This window comes from Myzus persicae, unplaced genomic scaffold, assembly GCF_001856785.1.
Source record: "Myzus persicae strain clone G006 unplaced genomic scaffold, MPER_G0061.0, whole genome shotgun sequence".
NCBI classification, from domain to species: domain Eukaryota; kingdom Metazoa; phylum Arthropoda; class Insecta; order Hemiptera; family Aphididae; genus Myzus; species Myzus persicae.
Genome location: NW_019100636.1, coordinates 637,386 through 656,513, shown reverse-complemented (window position 1 = coordinate 656,513; position 19,128 = coordinate 637,386). Strand labels below are relative to the sequence as shown.

General features: G+C 29.6%; 2 protein-coding genes across 2 annotated transcripts; one reads left to right on the top strand and one right to left on the bottom strand.

Annotated features, from left to right (window-relative positions):
• The first annotated feature begins 3,252 nt into the window (after positions 1-3,252).
• Positions 3,253-9,490, top strand: LOC111038002 (protein takeout-like). Its single transcript, XM_022320913.1, has 6 exons — positions 3,253-3,420; positions 8,064-8,156; positions 8,229-8,379; positions 8,580-8,722; positions 8,809-8,958; positions 9,050-9,490. The coding sequence occupies exons 1-6, from the start codon at positions 3,336-3,338 to the stop codon at positions 9,208-9,210; spliced, it is 783 nt and encodes a 260-aa protein (XP_022176605.1). The 5' UTR covers positions 3,253-3,335; the 3' UTR covers positions 9,211-9,490.
• Positions 9,491-11,013: 1,523 nt separating this feature from the next.
• On the bottom strand, positions 11,014-17,284 carry LOC111038355 (pseudouridine-5'-phosphatase-like). Its single transcript, XM_022321419.1, has 4 exons — positions 16,886-17,284; positions 16,363-16,581; positions 14,367-14,599; positions 11,014-13,247 (listed from the first exon to the last, which is right to left on the bottom strand). Exons 1-4 carry the CDS (start codon positions 16,947-16,949, stop codon positions 13,050-13,052), a joined length of 714 nt encoding a protein of 237 aa, XP_022177111.1. The 5' UTR covers positions 16,950-17,284; the 3' UTR covers positions 11,014-13,049.
• Positions 17,285-19,128: the final 1,844 nt, after the last annotated feature.

Below are 19,128 nucleotides of genomic sequence, written 5' to 3'. Positions count from 1 at the left end.
ACTGATATTAAAATATTCGGTTAACAGGTTTACTGTATACCCATATCGGAAAAAAACTGTCAAATATAGTTAACAACACGTAATAACGATTAAGTAATATATTTTGATCTTATCGATATTTTTAAATTATTATTTGTTGCCCAAATATTGGCAAAATTTAAAGTATTATTCTTTTTTTAGATAAAATGTACGTCATGTCAGTTCAATCTGTTACACACGAGTACATGACACACGACACTGCACCATATACATTGTATGTGAAAACACTGGAAGAGAGTGACGGTAAGTCATCACAGCTGCAAATCCTCAAGAGCAAGTGGGGTGAAAGTGCACCCTCGCGGTGCCAATGGTTATAATTACTCTTTCTTCGATTTTTATGGGTACATCGAAATACCACCAAAAATATTTAGCTTCGGAATATGAAATTGACGATGTAGGTACCTATGTTGTCTTTAAAAAAAAAAAAACCTCAATCATTATACAAAATAATGTTTTTTTTTAATGTTGACTTGTGGATTACTAAATTATGTGAACACAATTGTTTTCTAAATTATTCATAGTTATTGAAATAATGAGTTCTATACGTTACAAAATCATCCTGCGAGTTTACGAGTATTGTCTACTCACAGCAGGCGTACATATAGGTACATAATCATATTATTTTATTTCCTGATTCCGGGACTGACATTACAGGAAGTCGTTAGGTATATCGCGTAAAACTATGCAACTTCATTATTGGTAGTGCACACTAGCATATCTCGAGGTCTCGGAATGTGTTGCAGACACGGACGAGTATGTTATTGGTAGTGCATATACACACAAAATCGAGTACACATTGTTTATACATTTATAATAAAAAACATATTATAAATATATCATGTATAGCGGCTATGTTTAAAGTGGCAAAAAAATACGAAGGGGGGGGGGCTGTGACCTCAATATTTATATTTATAACAATTTTTCGGACGTTCCATAATACATGAGTTATGAGTATAGGTAATGTAGTTTAAATAAAATTATATGTATCTAATTCTAGTAGAAACATGTATTTTTACCGGGGATTGGATTTAAATGCCCTTACAAAAATATTGAAAAATGCATTTATAACCAAAAAACTCAAAAAATCCCAAAAATTTACCCCGAATTTCTTCGGAAATCATTAAATCAATATCAATTTGTAAATCATTTTATTTATTACCCATGTTAGCTTACATAGTTTAATAGTTATAATATAATTGTATTATATTTTATATTTTTTTCACCATTTTTTTTGATGACTAGCAATTGATTAAAAAAAAACCTTAAAAAATATACAAATACCTAAAAGCGTTTAAAAATGCACTTAAACGTAAAAAACCTTGAAAATTAAAAACAAATTCTTCAAAACAGTTCGTTGTTAGTTTAATCTATATTTGAAACATATTTGTATCTTGGAAAACATAGAGTCTAACATTCCAGAAAAAAAATGCAAATGCTTAGAAATTCGAGCTCTAATCATTATTATTTACAATATTATTATGTGCTTACATAGGTACCTATTAAATATTATAACAAAAAAGTTATACAAATATTTTACATAAAAAAAATAAACAAAATTTATATAAATGAAATAATACTACGATATTAAGGTTTATTCCTGTATAATATATAATGTATAGGAGCTGGAGCTCTTATTTTATATTTTTAGTCACCCTATAGTCCATACATACCTATTTAAAGTTTGTATTCGTTGAATACGAGCTACAGCCATCGAACACATCATCTCTCTACCACAACCAAATTCATTTATTGAACCTCTTTATCATTGCACAACGGTTATCTATTTGGATGATAACAATGTCATAAAATAAAATAAAAAAACATAATATCATACAACAGTCAAAATAGTAAAGTGCAGTAGGTTAGGGAAATTCAATTTTTTTGTACATGTATTAACGGTAACGAAGGTCACTATAAAAAAGGTGAGCAAGTGCTGTGCATTAGGTGCCTATGGGTTACTGTAATGAATGTGTTAAACTTGAATACAATAACATCAAATTATTCATAGAAAAAAAAACTGGAAACATTTTTTAAATTTTAAATATCTATAAAATATAAATGTAATTGAAACATTATACCATAAACATATATAAAATGCTCATATTATACTAAAATCATTCGGTGAAAATTTCAAGTTATATTGTATCTACGGTTATTCATTTTTAAATTTCACCAAAAACCAAAACTGATTTTGTGTAAAAATTCATGTTTTTCCTCAATTTTTCTTTTGTTTTTCTCGACTCTTTTGAAAATTACTAGGAATTTTCAATTTGGACCCCTTGAATATGTGAAAAATAGATTCACTTTCTCACCAGAAAAATGACTGAAGTTGAAAATCGAAGGATTTTTTTGACTACTTATTGTGTTCACGGACATAAATAATAATTTAAAAAACACACCATTGCATCATTTTATCTAAAATTAGTCTATAGTTTCCTGGTAAACTCAATTATGTTATTATGATTTAGTGATACCACTAGTTAACACTGCGTTATATAGTTATATTATTTTGAGACAATTGTGTAATCTACAAGACAAATAACATAGGTAAGTGTAGATGGATAATATAAGTCTTCCGAAAAAAAACTAAAAGAGTGATGTGTTTGCCAACAAATTAATAATTCTTTGCGAGTAAATGCAAGGTTAAGTTAGGATTTTACTTAATTCTATTTCCAAAATATCTGTTTCCTATGCATAATTTGGATCTATGCCCACACATTGGTCTCTTTGATATAATACCATAGGATCTCTGTGGAAAAATCATAGCGATTTTTCTTTTCAAGGTATAACTCTCATATTATAGGGGTGAAAATTCCAACATCGCTTTTGTATGTTTTATTCGCTTTAACAGTTTTTTTGGGCAAACCTACTTGCTTATTATATTATATTGTCTTACTATAACTCAGTGTTAACGTGTTAACCAGCCGTGTTAGGTAGGTAATCGAAATAACAATGAATTCGGTTTACCAGAAAATCGTTTAAAATCGTACACAATAATAAATTATAGTCACGATAACCGAAATTAACCACCTGTATTATACGTATTACATAGAGGTATTATATATTATTATAATAATTATGTCCAACGACGAAGACGTGGCGGATTGGCCCGCTCCTTCCGTATGCTATACTCGATGAAATCGCATTATGTGTACACTTTCCCTCCAAGAACCCGAGGCTCATCGTCTATAAAGCGGAATAGGAGCCCGACGGATCGCGTATTGCTCGACAGTCGTCCGTGCGCAACACACACCGAGTAAAATATTACTACCTGTAACGACGAGCACCGCAACAATATGCGCAACGCAGTCATACTTTTACTGGCCGCGTTTTCCGCGGTCGCCAGGGCGGCGATCCTCAGGTCCGGCGGCGTCGAATTGCGTAAGTACCTGCTCATGTCTTAAACGCACACACATGCATTATACAATAGTATAATATAATATTATGTTATTGTATATTATTGAGTCTATGTGTACAATATTATGCAAATTCACACGTACCATATTATAAATTATATATTAAATTGTGTTCATACGAACATTGAGCGAAGTACAGTGTTTAGGTTTTTTTTTTTACGCAAAATATACAATTATATAAGAACACACAAAGTATATGAAATACAAGAAAACAAAATCATTAGGTATACGTAAAAAAAATTCATCAGCCTACCTATACAAAAAGAATCTGAAGTATACAAACGTTGAAAAGCCATAAATAAAAACTTTTTAACCCCCATATAAATGGCGAACGCAGATTCCTTAATTTTCAATTGAATCACATTTTTGATTTGATTATATTTCAAATTTCGTGATTAATGACATTAATGGTATTATGCATCAGATCACGATCAGAATATCATTTACTTGAGGTCTTGTAGGATTACAGTAATTATTGTTGAGGCTGTGAGATTTTTTACAGGTGGATTAGAATGGGAGATTATAGACCATATTATATTGTAGAAGTACAAGCTTTTGTAAAATATACGTAGATTAATTTCAATTTGAGATCGGAACGAATTGCATGGTTAGAGAGGTATGAAAGGGTGGTTAATTTTCTCGGTGAAATATTTTGGAAAGTTTGAATTTTTTGAGTTTCTCTATAATTTTAAGAACTTAAATAACTTTTTATTACTATTAGGATTAAACTGAATTTTGATAAAAATTAAAACATAAAGTATCATCTCAAATAATATACTGATACATCTACTTAGTACTTATATTCAAAAACCAATAGAATTTAATACTTAGTTTAGATGTATTTTGACTAAAAAGTTTCATAATATATTTGTATACTGACTATACTGAACCGTCGATACATATTTTGCACATATTCGTATTGGTATTCACGTGTAATGCTCTGTTTTTACTATTAATAAAATTGTCCTCTATGTACGTTTAACTATTGTTATTTATTTATCACTTCTATTGTTCATTATAATAGATTAGTTTTTGGATTACAGTTATACCTTTTGTCATTATAGTCTATGGAGTGTAGGTACATATTTTATTATTAGATGTATATTTTATAAAAAGGGCAGATTCCCGTTAATACCTATACGATTACATGTAAATAAATAAATGAATAATAATACAACAAATAACAATTATTATCTACTGGTGACATGGACTTTATGCGTTATTCTTTTGTTTTTTGCCTTTCGAGTTACCAACGATATAATAGTCTATGTAGGTATAACCAAATTTCTACATGCAATAATGTTATATAATACGTCGTTACGTATAATGATATATACGGTCTTTAAATAGTTGTATGAAAGACTTTACATCTTAATGTGCCTACACCCAGAGTGCGGAAGTCAGAATCTGTATCTATACTATTTGCACGTAACCGTGCGGTTATATATTCAAATTTTAGACTGCCTTGTTTTGGATTTGAGTTTAGTCAACTACAGAGTTAACGCATCGACTACTACATAACACCAGCCGGTTTTATTTGTTTTCAAAAAAATGTTATCGTTTGGAAATTATTTAAATTATTCGTCTATTAACGTTTATCCTAACTGTATATAATATATATTATTTATTATAGGTACCTATATCATTTTTGATTGCCTAATACCTGTTTTTGCATTTCTACAACCAATAGGTTACCACGATAGTAGGTTATATTTATACTTACAAAATTATGTTGTTACTCGTTGCGAAGTTGAGAGTTACGAAGTAGAACACTAGAACGGTTATAATTTATAATCTTCTTTACTAAATAGTTTTCATAAATAGGTACTTAATTCAAAGAGTATAATGGCATGTATCATGTATAATGCAATTGCAAATACAAACATATTATGTATCAAGTTATAGAAATGTAAAGTACATATTATACGGCTTAACTCAAAATTAGTTTTAAATAATTTATGATTTGAATTGAAATATATCGATTTTAAGTTAAAGGATTAACTGATACATAAATATAATATTATATAATACACTATTTTAATTTATATATACCTATCGGCTTAGTGCTCGTTTATGATGTTTTGAACTAATAACACTATAATATACAATAGGTTATTATTTCTCATTCAATCGGATAGCAATAATAGATATTATTATCATAGCAAAATAGGTACTTAAATGAATTCAAAATTTCTACAGTAGAAATACTTAAATAATTTATATTATATGACTAAACTATTGAATAAATATTTATGTAATAACAATATTTTTCATAGAACTCAAATTATTTAAATTTAAAATATCCAGTTTTTAATTTGTGTACTTGACATAGTTATATTCTTGCATAAACATTTAATGTTTTGCTGAATTAGTTTTTATAAATATAAATAACTCTAGGTTAAAATGATTGAATATTCATCATGAGTATGCATTTTACCATAACATATTTATAGTAGGCTATAATATATTGGATTATTAAAACGAGAAATACAGAATCGGTTCCCGGGTAAAATAAAGTGTATGATTGGTCCCCCCCCCCCCAAAAAAAAAAAAGTCTTATCCTTCTACTTATCTATTTTTCAAATTGGTTCACATAAGTAATTATAAAAAGATCTGATGAATACATTATTTTCACCAAAAATGTGGACAACGTCTTCATCTACTCCAGAAAACACCACCGGTTGTTCCAAATCGTTTGACGGGAAACATAATTGAGAATTTTATTTCACAATACTGATAAGTGATAACTATTATTGTTTATACTCGTATATATAAGACATGTTATCCATACCTATATGTATAGGTATTCTGGACACTCTTAAGTCTAGTTTATTTCCACACAGTTGTATTATTAAAATAAAAGTTCATCTGAACCTATTCGTATATTACCTGTAGACTACGTCTGAACCAATCGGTAATTGAGAACCAAGAAGTAGGCGTACAATTGAGTTAATTAAATATACTCACTGGTAAGGTAGGTACATAAAAATCGACTTTGTCATAATTTATTAATTATTGTTTGAATTTTTCTATATAACACAAACATGGTAAACCAAATATTACACCACAATATTGTATTCGACTGATTATAACGTTTTGTGATTAAAAAAAAACTTAATTATACTCGATCGAGATGCATATCGTTCAACAATAATTGGCACGCAGCTGCGCAGGCAATAAATTGGTAACCGCATCCGTCCTTTTCCTGTTTGCATTATACCCACAGGTGTTATCGCATTTTGAAAATTATAATCTGGAGAGAGTTCGTTGGATTTTCTCTACAAAAGACAATGAAAATGTAAAATTTCATGCGGATGAAAACATTGAGAGCCATAATACCGCGTATCAGTCTACATAAAAACTAATTTACTTGCATTGATTGTTGTCATCGCAGGGGAAATTTTACATTCACCGATATTATATATTATACACAATATACATAATATACAATATGCACTGTTTAAAAAATATATATTTATTATGAGTTTTCATAATAATATATCATAATAGGACGTACTAATAAAAAAAATTAACGGTTTCACCGTCGTCGCAGTCCATATATATTTATAATCTGTATATACGCAGTAGGTAGCGTTACACTTTCATTATAGGTACCTATATATTTCGCGGGACCGGATCATTGACCGCAGGTTATACATAGACATAATCAAAAGAACTGAATACAAAACATGTACATAAAACGCTTAAGTATAGGTAGCTGGTAGGTATATAACTGACACACATAGCGGTACAACTGTGGCAGTCTATAATGTATATATAATATAATATATATTATACATACCTACTCAACCTAAACAATTTGAAAGTGAATTTCGAGTAAAAGTTGTTTACTATACAAATACAATAACGTATGAATATGCGAAAGCTCATGTCTATTATATTACATTGTTTACTTTTAGTTCAAAGGAGATAATTTTGCCTAAAAAACAGAGGCATGCAGCAACCACGTTAAATTTGAATTATAAACAAATATTTATTCCTTATCCTATACGAAGGAAACTTACTGTACAATAAATAATTATAAATTCGAATTTGCTTATTTTTTTATAACTTATTCAAACACATATGGCCTTGAAGCATAATTAATTATTATTTGACCGTCCTCTCAAGAACCAACTCGATTAGTTGGGACTTCGTGTGGTGTTCACATAGAACATAATGTATAAGCGTATACAAGTATAAATACGTACTACGCACAAAGTTTACCTGAAGGTCAACTACTATACAAGCTATTATAATAGGTCCATAATATAATATAATAATAACATAAATGTATACTTAATCAAAACATCATCATTACGTTGTACACGCAATGCGCATCATCCAATGAGATATTAAAATAATAATAGTAATTTAGAAAAAAAAGGTTTAGCCATGGATTTGCTCGAAACATATACATATTATGAAAAAAATAATGAGCTGTTTTAAATTTAAACGTTCAAGTGGTTTAACAGTGTATTCGAAAAAACAAAATGTGTGTACATGGAATAAAAACATTTTTTACAAATCATTTATGTGCATCATAATTAATTATATATATATTATTACCCAATGAATATAATATTATTTATACTGTTTTTTTTGTAGCAACATACACAGATCCATGCAAAAGAAATGATAAGGACTTCAGTGGTTGTGTGAAGAAAACTCTTCAATATTTGATCCCCAAATTTAGCAAAGGTTAACATTCATATATTAATATACTACAACGGTACATAAAACTAACAGCCCAATCGGTGATGTAATTTTCAGAGGGAATTCCACAGTTGAACATCACATCTTTAGATCCATTCTATTTGAATGAATATCTTATGCATTTCGAGTCTACACAAATCGAAGGAAAAGCTCTATTCAAAGATGTTTACAACCATGGTTTAGGATCTATAAAAATCGTCGATGTCAGGTAGTTAGAATTGAAATAAATAATACATTGTTATATTTTTACCAAAAAACTCGTTCGAGTTAATTTGAGCATTAAATAATTTCATATCTGATGTGGAATACTCGTATATTCAATACTTTAAAAGCCGTTAATTTATCGAATAAAGAAAATACGTTTTGTTTTGGTGCGTTATAAATTGATTGAAGATATTATTTTTTTAGATCTGTTGTGGAAGACCCAGAACAATTGGAATTAGAAGTCGACTTTTACATGCCAAAAGTGATATCAAACGGCAAATTCAAGGGTGAGGGAAGAATTGGCCAGATGCCAATCATGGGCAAGGGCGTATTCAACGTGACGTCTTGTAAGTACAAAATTACTAAAAAGGACTAGTCAATGAAATTCGATTAAATAATTTTTAAAAACATTGAATTCAATTTTTGTGCACAGATGATGTGACCGGTTCGTGGATGTTGAAAGGCAATGCCGTTGAGTTGGACGGACAACGTTACATGCGTATCAAGGACGTTGGCATGAAATTAGACATTGGTGACATGAAAATATACGCGACCAACATGATCAATGGAAGTCCCGAATTGAGTGAGTATTATATACCAGAAAGGCGAATAAATATCGCGAAGAGAAAGCCAACCATAAAATATAATACGTGGTGTTATTATCAATATTCTAGGCCAAATGGCGTTAACCTTCGCTAACCAATTTTGGCGAGTGATATTCCAAATCATGATGCCGTACGCCGAAGAGGGTTTCGAGAAGATCACGAGACCCATTCTCAACCAAGTGTTCCTGGAGGTTCCTTACGACCAGCTGTTCCCGCCCAGCCGCAAATAAACCCTCCCTACAAAATCATACTTCTTTTTGACTTACCTTAAATTTTTCTCTGTGTTGTAGGACTATAGTATATTCTTACTGTAATATCGTAGGTGTAACAAGTTTTTATTTTCAATAATATTATAAAACACATCACCTAAAACTGGAACATGCAACCAGTAGGATATCCGACCAATGTTATTTATTATTAAGATTAATATTATATTTTGTTTTAAGCGACGTAAATAATTAATTTAATAACTGTGTATTGATGTATAAGTAAACTATGTTAAGACATAATCGCTGAATTGTTTTCCCTTTATCGTCCATCACCATCCCTCCAAACCCTAGATGTGTATTGCATATTTTATAATGTAGTCTATACGATTTGACTTTGAATTAATATAATACGTATAAAGGCAACTCCTAGCATGCCAACAACAATAACGCCAAGAGACATTTAAGTACGCAATACAGTGAAAATTATTTTGTTGTTTACTTATTAGTTGGTTTATACATCGACTTGGTACCGTTTATGTTTTAATTTAACATTGACATTCTATGTGTAATAGGCTTATGAATTATTATTAACGATTAATAACAACGTATTGTGTTTCTACAATCCGAACCGTGTGTATCGTTATACTCGTATTTTTGTGTCGGTGTGTTACTTTTGAATACGCGAGTATATAATGTATGTCTTTGTATCACATTGTTGAATAAAACATTTAAACAATATTCTCTGCCGTAGCCTCGTCAATGTGTTGTGTGTTACAATATATTGTATTAGGCATATTCGTCATAAATAAACAGTAGGTATGGGTAATATAGGTATTATTTGATGTGTATCATTTTAAATATTTTGTTCGCAACACTTTATGCAATATTAATTAGTCGTATATTATGTGATTGGGATTCATATATAAGTGGCAGACGGGGACGCGTGTTAAATGTCTAATCAAGCTTATAATTTATAGCACAAATCACTATAACCAATACTAAACTTCTTGCCATGAATATGTAACTAGGTATGTAAGTACATCATAACAATTGGTAACAACTTACGATGTTGCATAAATGTGTATTGTGCATAATATACACGTTCTCTAATTCATATTAAACACAAATTACGTAATAATTTTTTTTTTTCAGTACGGTGTTATAATCTACTTTGACACACGCAATCATTTATTTATTTTTAGTTATTACCTTGACTTCATTATGTATTTTAATTTTTAATATATACTCTGCAGATACGGGGAGTAAAATATGTTTGAAGTGTGAAACAAGTGAATTATAAAAACATAATAATCTAACAGCGGCGCTAAAAATCGCTTACAAAAGTTCTAAAGTCACAAAAAAAATTATAATAAATCTAATTGTAAAGATTCAAGTATTTCACATAATATTGTAGCCAATTTGTCAACAGGTATTCTGTATTCTACTCAAATCATAGGTACACATCAGTATCACCATAAGTTGAAGAGGCTATTACTTTACCTTTACCTAGTGACTTGGTGGGCCAAAAGCATGTGATCATAAGCGATAGGGTATAGGTACGTTATTACGATTAGTGTTGTTTGGGTAACTCAAGTCCTATAGGTAAACATAGAGTTTCTACTAAGAATTTTGATCAACTATTAATTATGTTTGATGAAGCGTAATCAGTAGAGCTTTACATCACTGTGATCTTCAAATAAAATATTATCAAACTATAGTTAAAGATAGTTACATTTTTAGCTTTTCGGTATAATACATTTAAAATTTAACCTATAAAACAGAAATAAAATAATTAACATACAAGTTTAAAAATATTCTGTTTTAATTAATAAAATCTTTATATATTTTCACATATTTTTAGTTAATAATTTGTTCCATGTGTTGCATATTGGTTAAGGATCTTTAATGATTAAGTATGAGTTCGTGAGGAAGTTTCGTCTGATTCTGATGCGAAAGCTGTGCACTGTTAAAATATGACTTAATAATTTACTTATAACCACAGGCTCAAATAGAGGGGGGCTTTAGACGCTAACCACCCTAAAATGTCCAATAACCCACCCCTCCCCAAACAATATTGAGAATTGGGATGAATCAAATATTATTGTATTAACAATAAACATTGGCTATAATTCATTATTTTTTTACGATTATTTATGAATCGATAAATTATAAAAAGTCAAATACGTGAAATTTTATTATCAAATTCGCATCTATTTTCCAAATAATTACCGAAAATAGGCCCAAATACACTTTTGAATAAGTCCTGGGTAAAAATATATTTTTTAAATTTTTTATGATTGTTCAACAAAATTTGAATTTTGTTAAAGGTTTATAGTAAGTGTAAGTAATGTGAGAGGGCCGAAGGGAACGAAGATGATTTCTGGAATTCTGTGATTTAGTAGATGGGAGTGAAAACGTTTATAAGCACGACTTATAGTCTGATATAGTCATATTATAGCATTTTAACGTCGACGCGAATAACTGTACTTTTTTGGGAGCCCTTGAGTATAAATCATAATTAATATTATACATTTGAATATTACCACAGACTAATAATATTTCTTGCAAATTGGAACATAATATAGCAATGTACATTTCCTAAAAATCATTGATTTCCAAAAGTTTTTGGTAGAAACGTCCTTTGGCAAAAAAGGAATCGAAAATGTTTTGATGGGAAACGGAGTATGGTGATGACGGACAATAAACTATTCTGGCGGAAATAAGTAATTACAGGAATTACAGTTGTTATGGTCTAGCTGCGTCCATAATTTTGCATCATACCGATGTCATTTCGCAGGAAGTACCTAGGAGATCGCAATAATTTAATCACCTTTCGCTGTCTTGCGTCATATTTAATAATCAATCATTTTAACGTAATAATATTTTATACTATAATCGTAATGACTTAATTGTGGACATTATATATATAATTTACAGTTAAAGAAAAATATTTAGTTTAATATATTAATAATATATTATCATCATATTGAAAAACATGAAACACGAAATACAAGCTTCTATTCGCGCACGAAAAAAGAAAACTGTACTTTTCTTATGAACAACCTGGTGAACCCATAACTATATATATTTGTGACGTAGTAGTAACTTATGTAATAATACACACTTTATTGTTACAGGCTTCGATATTTTTAGAGTTTGCGTGTGGTTTTTTCGGGATACCTCTCGGCTCTCATTGTGCATGACAAGAAATAGTTTCTCATATTTTTGGTATTTTAAGAGGACGCACACATATATTGTTTCTGCAGCCTTACAAAGTTACAAATGTACAACATGGACAATATATGTTCAGAAGTTCCAATTTAGTGTAGTATAACATTTAATAATACGCAATACAAATGTATTTACCTATAACACAACTTAAAGGAAAGAGAGGAATGATCCTTGTTTTCATATGGTTTTTTTACAATATTTTAAGGTGACATCAAAATTTTTAAATTGTAATATTTTACGTATTCATAACTTGCTTATAAATTAAAATATCGCAAAAAACCCATGTTAAAAGTTGTAACACAGATAATGTTCTCACCTTTATGCTCGGTGATATATTATTCGTTCTATAATTATTAAAGGTTACTAAGTACACAAAAATGAAACTGCTGAACACATATTTTCTGTGTCGTACGTTTGTAAAATGGCGTCAACACACGCGGACGTGACGTCCTCTTAATGGTATATGTAAACTTTAGCTTTTAAGTGACGTTATCGTGTATCATAAATACCCACCACCAAATAAACAAATGCCTGACAAATTAGCTATACATTTTTATTTTCAATTTTATGTAGCTGCGTGGCTTGCATGGATATGATGTAGGTATCAATTTCGAAGATGAATCTCCGATTTATGAAGATCGTGAACCTGAGGAATCTCGTGGTGGCAAAGAAAACATTTCCGGACAGAAATCTTCCAGGGAGTCCAAAACGCATGTGGCGTTAGTGGTGAATTCTCTTGGCAACAAAGTATCGGGTACCATAACCACTTGCATCCCGGCCGCTAAAGCCGCGGCCACACCGTTTGGCGAGTCTTCGAACACCAGGCACTATATTATAATATAAAATACAAGAGTGTATATCATTAGAGTATCATCATTTTTCAATATTGAATTATTTATACTATCAGACATTCAGGTGATAATCAGTCTAATGCGTGTAAAAATGTTAATCAATTAAGATTTGATTTTCTATTAGGTTGTGATGTAATTTGTAACATGTAGTGAATATGTGATATTAACTTAAGATTAAAAATTGTGAAACGTTCTGTGGTACATTATGTGCCTGTAGAGGGAGTCACCGTAATGGAAGTGTAAATATTTGAATTTTTTTACTTTTTTCCTACCAAAAAAGGTACCAATTAAATTCGCTTTCCTACCAGAAAAAATGCTGAAGTAGAAAATCGAAGCATTTTATGCTTCAAAAGTCGGCTAAAAATGATAACTGCAGAACATGGTATATGGTATCACTGTACCATACTATCATATCATAATAATATAACCATGAAGATTAGAGATCTCTAATCTCTAATCTTCATGAATATAACATTGAGAATAGCAATAACAATCTATATACAGATTTTTTATCGAAGTCTATTGTTTATAGCCTAAGAGCTAGTTGTACCATCTCTGATTAAAGGTAACCGAAGTTTAATCGGCTGAATTTGGCCGGTTATAAAATCTGTTAACAGTTGATACAGCGTAATCGAAGTGTAACCGTAGACGGTACAACTGGCCCTCATAGTGGGCAACTGAAAATGATTGTGTTTATTATTATTACCATGATATGTTGCAGGAGTAGATAAGTACCTACCCAGAGGGTCGAGGGGAACACAATATGTGAACTTAAGTCATATTATAGTGATTATTAACGTTTTTGTTTCTTAAATTACATCAAAATACCGTAATATATAATTTAACGGTTTAAGGTAAACCAAAAAACTTCACGATGTGCTTATTATTATTACTGTTTATTGTTTAATATGGGTGTTGTTAATATTACTATTATTGAATAAACTATTATTTCAATATAATTTTCTTACTTTTTTATTTTTTCTATTTACAAATTATAATTTTCTAAATCTTAGTTGGTCTGTTGAGCTTAAACATACTATTTTGAATCAGGTTTAACCCGTTTATATATCACATATAAATTAACAAATAAATTACCTTGCTGTTCTCTGGACACTCCGGAAACCTGGATGCACATATATTGAAGATGTCCGGCGCTGGTTTGCCTTTCTTAACTTCCGGATCGGAAGAACCGGTGACCACGTGATGAAACATGGAGAATATGTTCTTTAGATGATTCGTCTTCCTGCGGAAACCCCCTTCTGAACTACTCGTTGCTATCGCAATCGGTATCTTGTGCTGACAGAAGTGTTCCAAGAGATCTTCGACTCCTGAATGGTTAACAAGTAATAATAAATGGTGTATTTATCCGGGCTTTATCATTTTATATGCACTTAAAATATTTGAACATTGGTTAAAATTTAAAACAAACTATTGTTTGGTGTGGTCTAAAAATGCTTGGTAGATCATCGAAATGCATACACTTTCCTACTACTCCACAATTTTGTTCAGTTATGGACTTAATATTTGTACAAAATATGCTAAATATAGGTGCTTGATATTAATTGTTGCACACGTTTGTTGTACGTATCTACCGACACGTTGTTTTGTGATCATGATATTGAACATCAGCATAGATACTTTTGAAAAAAAAATGATTAAACTATATTTAGTTGAAAATTGCATTATTCTGTCTAAATTTCTAATACTAACATCTACTCGAAACAATTAGCATAATATGATTTAGAGTTTATAGAGTACTTACGTTATTTTTAATACCTACATCTTTCTATATATATGTTGGAAAATGTACATACAAATATAAAATCTTAAGAGTAAAGTTTATATGTAAATTAAATGATTTTCGTAAAATATTTTATGAAAATATCGATTCATTTTTATATGAAGTAATTTATCACTGGTGAAATTTCTAAAAAACACGCACGAGGTCTAAGGTTTGATTTCCTATATCACATAATATAGACCAGTAGGTATTTCCCAACTTTTTTGTTATGTGGACTCACACAAATTTACTTTTCGAAAAATACGCGCGGGACAGGACAACCCACTAATAAAAAGTCAAGTGCACCATAACATATTAATATAGTAATTTTACCTAATAGTTTTTATAATAATCAATATATTTTATCGCTCAATTTTTATGTAATGCAATACTGAATAATGAATAAACTTATTTTGTTAAATATAAAGATTATTTTTAAATAAAAATATTTAGGTGTAAGTACTTCAAAATAAAAATAATACACAAAAAAATGTATATAATCATATGATTACAAAATTTTCCACGACTGTTACAAGATTCTACAAAAGTTAATAAAAATATAATGTATTATATCCATTATGAGATCTATGTCCTACAATACTAGCTGAACTTCATATAATTATTATACGTAGAGGTATCAAATAAAATATAATATAAGAAAGTTTAATCAATCACATATTATTTTCATATTTTATATATTTATTTATAATCAAGATAGTTTCCTTATTAGTTTGCAAACATCTGAAACCCATCAAAATGTTTTCGTGACCCATGGGTTAGGTGAAAACATAACACTGATATAGCCTATAATTTAACATAATATGTACCATGTCCATGTAGGTGTACTTAGTAGTTAATACCATCTTTGTTTTTAATATTAATGTACTAATATTTTATCTTATCTTATCTAATATAATATTTATTGTAAGTGATCGTCAATAGACATAGTCCGAAATATAACCTATCAAACTATAAATAAATTACTACCTACCTCCAAAATACGACATTAATATTTTATACTACAATATATAGTATAATTATACACTATATTTTGTACATTACTAAAGTAAAAGCATACAGACATTCCGGTATGGTTTATCCTTTGTTATATTATAAATTATAATGCAATGTTTTTTTTTAATAATTAATTTATACCTATTACTGTGAAAAATATCAACCATTCAAAATTCCAAATTATTTAAAGAATTTTTATTCTGTAAATCCTCTTATGATCATAAATAATTTAATGTTTTAAAGATTACTAGGTATCTAAAAGTAATCTACTTACTAAAGTACTAAGTACCTACTAACCGTTCATAAGTGTTACGCTATTTAATTCTTTTTCTTCCTCGATACGAGCTTTTTCTAATAATTCTTCGGGTGTTAAATTCAGTTGCAATGTGCTGATAATCAATTTAGCGACGTCCATTTCTTGTTTTCCGAGAATTTGTAAACGTAAATCATCGGGAAATTCTTTACCATAATCACTGGCGATTTTTGTATACGTTTTCTTATGAATCCGTTCCGTATCTAAACGTTAAAGTGTGACATAATAATGATAAGCACATAAGTACTTAGATATAGGTAGTAAATTACACATAAAATGTGTTTAATTGAAAATTTTAATTTACATATTAAGATTTATATTATGGTAATTCAAATACATTTTTAGTAACTTAATTAATTTAAATTTGCAAATTACAATTTAAGAAAAAAAGTACCTAGTATTTCATATTTGTTTCACCTACCTATATTAGTCATAACATGTACCTACGTATAAATCATCGATCGAAATTAATTATACTACGTATAACACATAAGTATATTTACTTACCTAATAGAGTTCCATCCAAATCAAAAATTACGTGGGTCACAGGTTTAAATGTCGGTGTACTCATTGTTGGTTTTTTACTCACTATATCTATGCAGCAAATAAATGTTATTCTTACAGCGGAGTTGTAAAATATTATGTAAGCACACTGAGTATAATATGTGTTTATAAAATGAATAATATCATAAAATATAATATATACAGGATGAGGTTACTCAGCTACTGAAAACTTATTATCAGCTATGTATCGAGCCAATACAATTTTTTTTTTTTAGTATTATATTTCCGCACTTTTTGTTGCACCTTTGTCCTTTAATAATTATAATTTGTTCCTATATTTATGTATGCAAAATAATACCATTTTAATAATACAGTTATACACATTTATTCGCTTAAAATAAATGTATGGTTGTAGGTATAACCGTATAAGTATACTTAATAATTTCGTTGAATATATTGAATGTATTGATTTTACAATGATGTCATTTATTTTACGTCACTTTTAGAAGTCAGTAAAATGATTCAACTTTAAGCTTAATAGTATTGGAAGGAAAATTAGACCTAGTTTGTATATCGAGTACAAAGCACTAGCACTAATCAAACTAATCGGGAACAACTAAAAAGAATTATGAGTAAGCAACAACAGTTATGGACAATATCAATTTTGTTTTTTTTATCGTAATTAAAAAATATACAACTGTTGAGACTTGGAATATTCACCGAATATGTATAATGTATATTAGCATTTACTAGACATAATAAAACTTTCAAAATATTTTGTTTCTTATAGTTCTATATTCATAAATATTTTACATTTTCAACTTTTTTTAGTTTATTTTCGATTTATGTAAGGTACAATATATGTTTTTGAGTAAAACACTTGAAAATGTCATAGAAGGTTCTTCATAACATTTTATTATTGCATTTAAAAAAATTCAAAAACAAACTATTAATCATTTTAAAAAATTTACGAAATTCGTATCAAATTCATAAAAAATATTGTTTTAACAACTTAGGTACAATATAAAGCATGAGTAAGAAACTTTTACCTACTTATCTATGTTAACAGATATCTAATAAATACTTGCAATCTTTATTTATAGTCCTTTCAATGTAAGTATACCTATGTTTACATAACGCTAACATATTTTTACCCCTCTCGCCTAATTTAAGGTTTCTGATTCTTTTCTACTATATGCAGGGTAGTCTTTTCTACTATATGCAGTGTATTGTTCGTGGAGCCTTTAGGTTGCTAAGAAAGTTCTACGGAGGCCCAACAATTTTGAATGCTCATAAAATACATAATATACACAATGATATAATACCCATGAAAAATGGTGTATAAAAGATTTGTTTGTTTAATATAGGTAAAATAGCATTGTTTTAAGCATTGTTTTCGACAACAAAGTATGCGGGTAAATAAATAAATTAATAAACTAAACTTGATAAGCCAATTAATATTATTTTAATTTAATGCAGATATGCCCTTAGACTCCACCGACGGCGCCAACGCCCAACACTGTTTGAGAGCAGCTGCTATATGGTGAACACATTGTACATTGGGTATTTGAGTTTCAGTACAATTCAAAAATGGAAAAAACAAAGACTCTAAAGCAATTCATATTTAAAAAAAAAACACCAATGGGGATCAGTTATCTGAAAATCCAGGAGACTGAATTAAATGATGGAGGTTCCACCTGTCACTTATCTGGACTTGATGCAGGATACGGCAACTAAAATAGAGGACCCGGTGGTAACAGCAGAAACGGTCAAATCTATAGATGCCGATGATTTTATTCAAGAACTAAAAATTCTTTAGGCATATGTTGTGCTGTGTGTAGTGTCGAGCAATTGCTGTTGTGGACGCTGATAAATAGTGTTCAAATATCGTTATAGATTAGATGATTGTAAGTTTATGTAAAAAGTAAATTAAGTATTGACCCTAAATTGCATTGATTACAAATATGTGTTTTTGGGTTCTATATTATTAGCTATAAACGCCAAAACACAGTTGAAAAAATATTAGCAAGTGAACTAGGTATCAAACTGCTCCACAGTAAGTGTCAAGGAGGTCACCGTATTAAATTTGTTAAATTTTAATTCAATGATATAAAAACATTGAATACGAAAACGATTCTGTACGAAGACTTTCTGTTGTCATCTTAATCAGTGCCCCCAACTAGGTATTGTTGGGCCACAGTGGCGTAGCCAGAGGGGAGGCTGAGGGGGCTGCAGCCCCCCCCCCC

Bases quoted from the DNA above. Each gene is read 5' to 3' on its own strand.
- LOC111038002 (XM_022320913.1), top strand. From the start codon at position 3,336: ATGCGCAACGCAGTCATACTTTTACTGGCCGCGTTTTCCGCGGTCGCC. The intron at 3,421-8,063 runs GTAAGTACCTGC...TTTTTTTTGTAG, and splicing joins GTCCGGCGGCGTCGAATTGC to CAACATACACAGATCCATGC. The intron at 8,959-9,049 runs GTGAGTATTATA...TCAATATTCTAG, and splicing joins CAATGGAAGTCCCGAATTGA to GCCAAATGGCGTTAACCTTC.
- LOC111038355 (XM_022321419.1), bottom strand. From the start codon at position 16,949: ATGAGTACACCGACATTTAAACCTGTGACCCACGTAATTTTTGATTTG. The intron at 16,582-16,885 runs GTAAGTAAATAT...TTTAACGTTTAG, and splicing joins TTTGGATGGAACTCTATTAG to ATACGGAACGGATTCATAAG. The intron at 13,248-14,366 runs GTAATTTATTTG...ATTATAATATAG, and splicing joins AGTGTCCAGAGAACAGCAAG to TGCCTGGTGTTCGAAGACTC.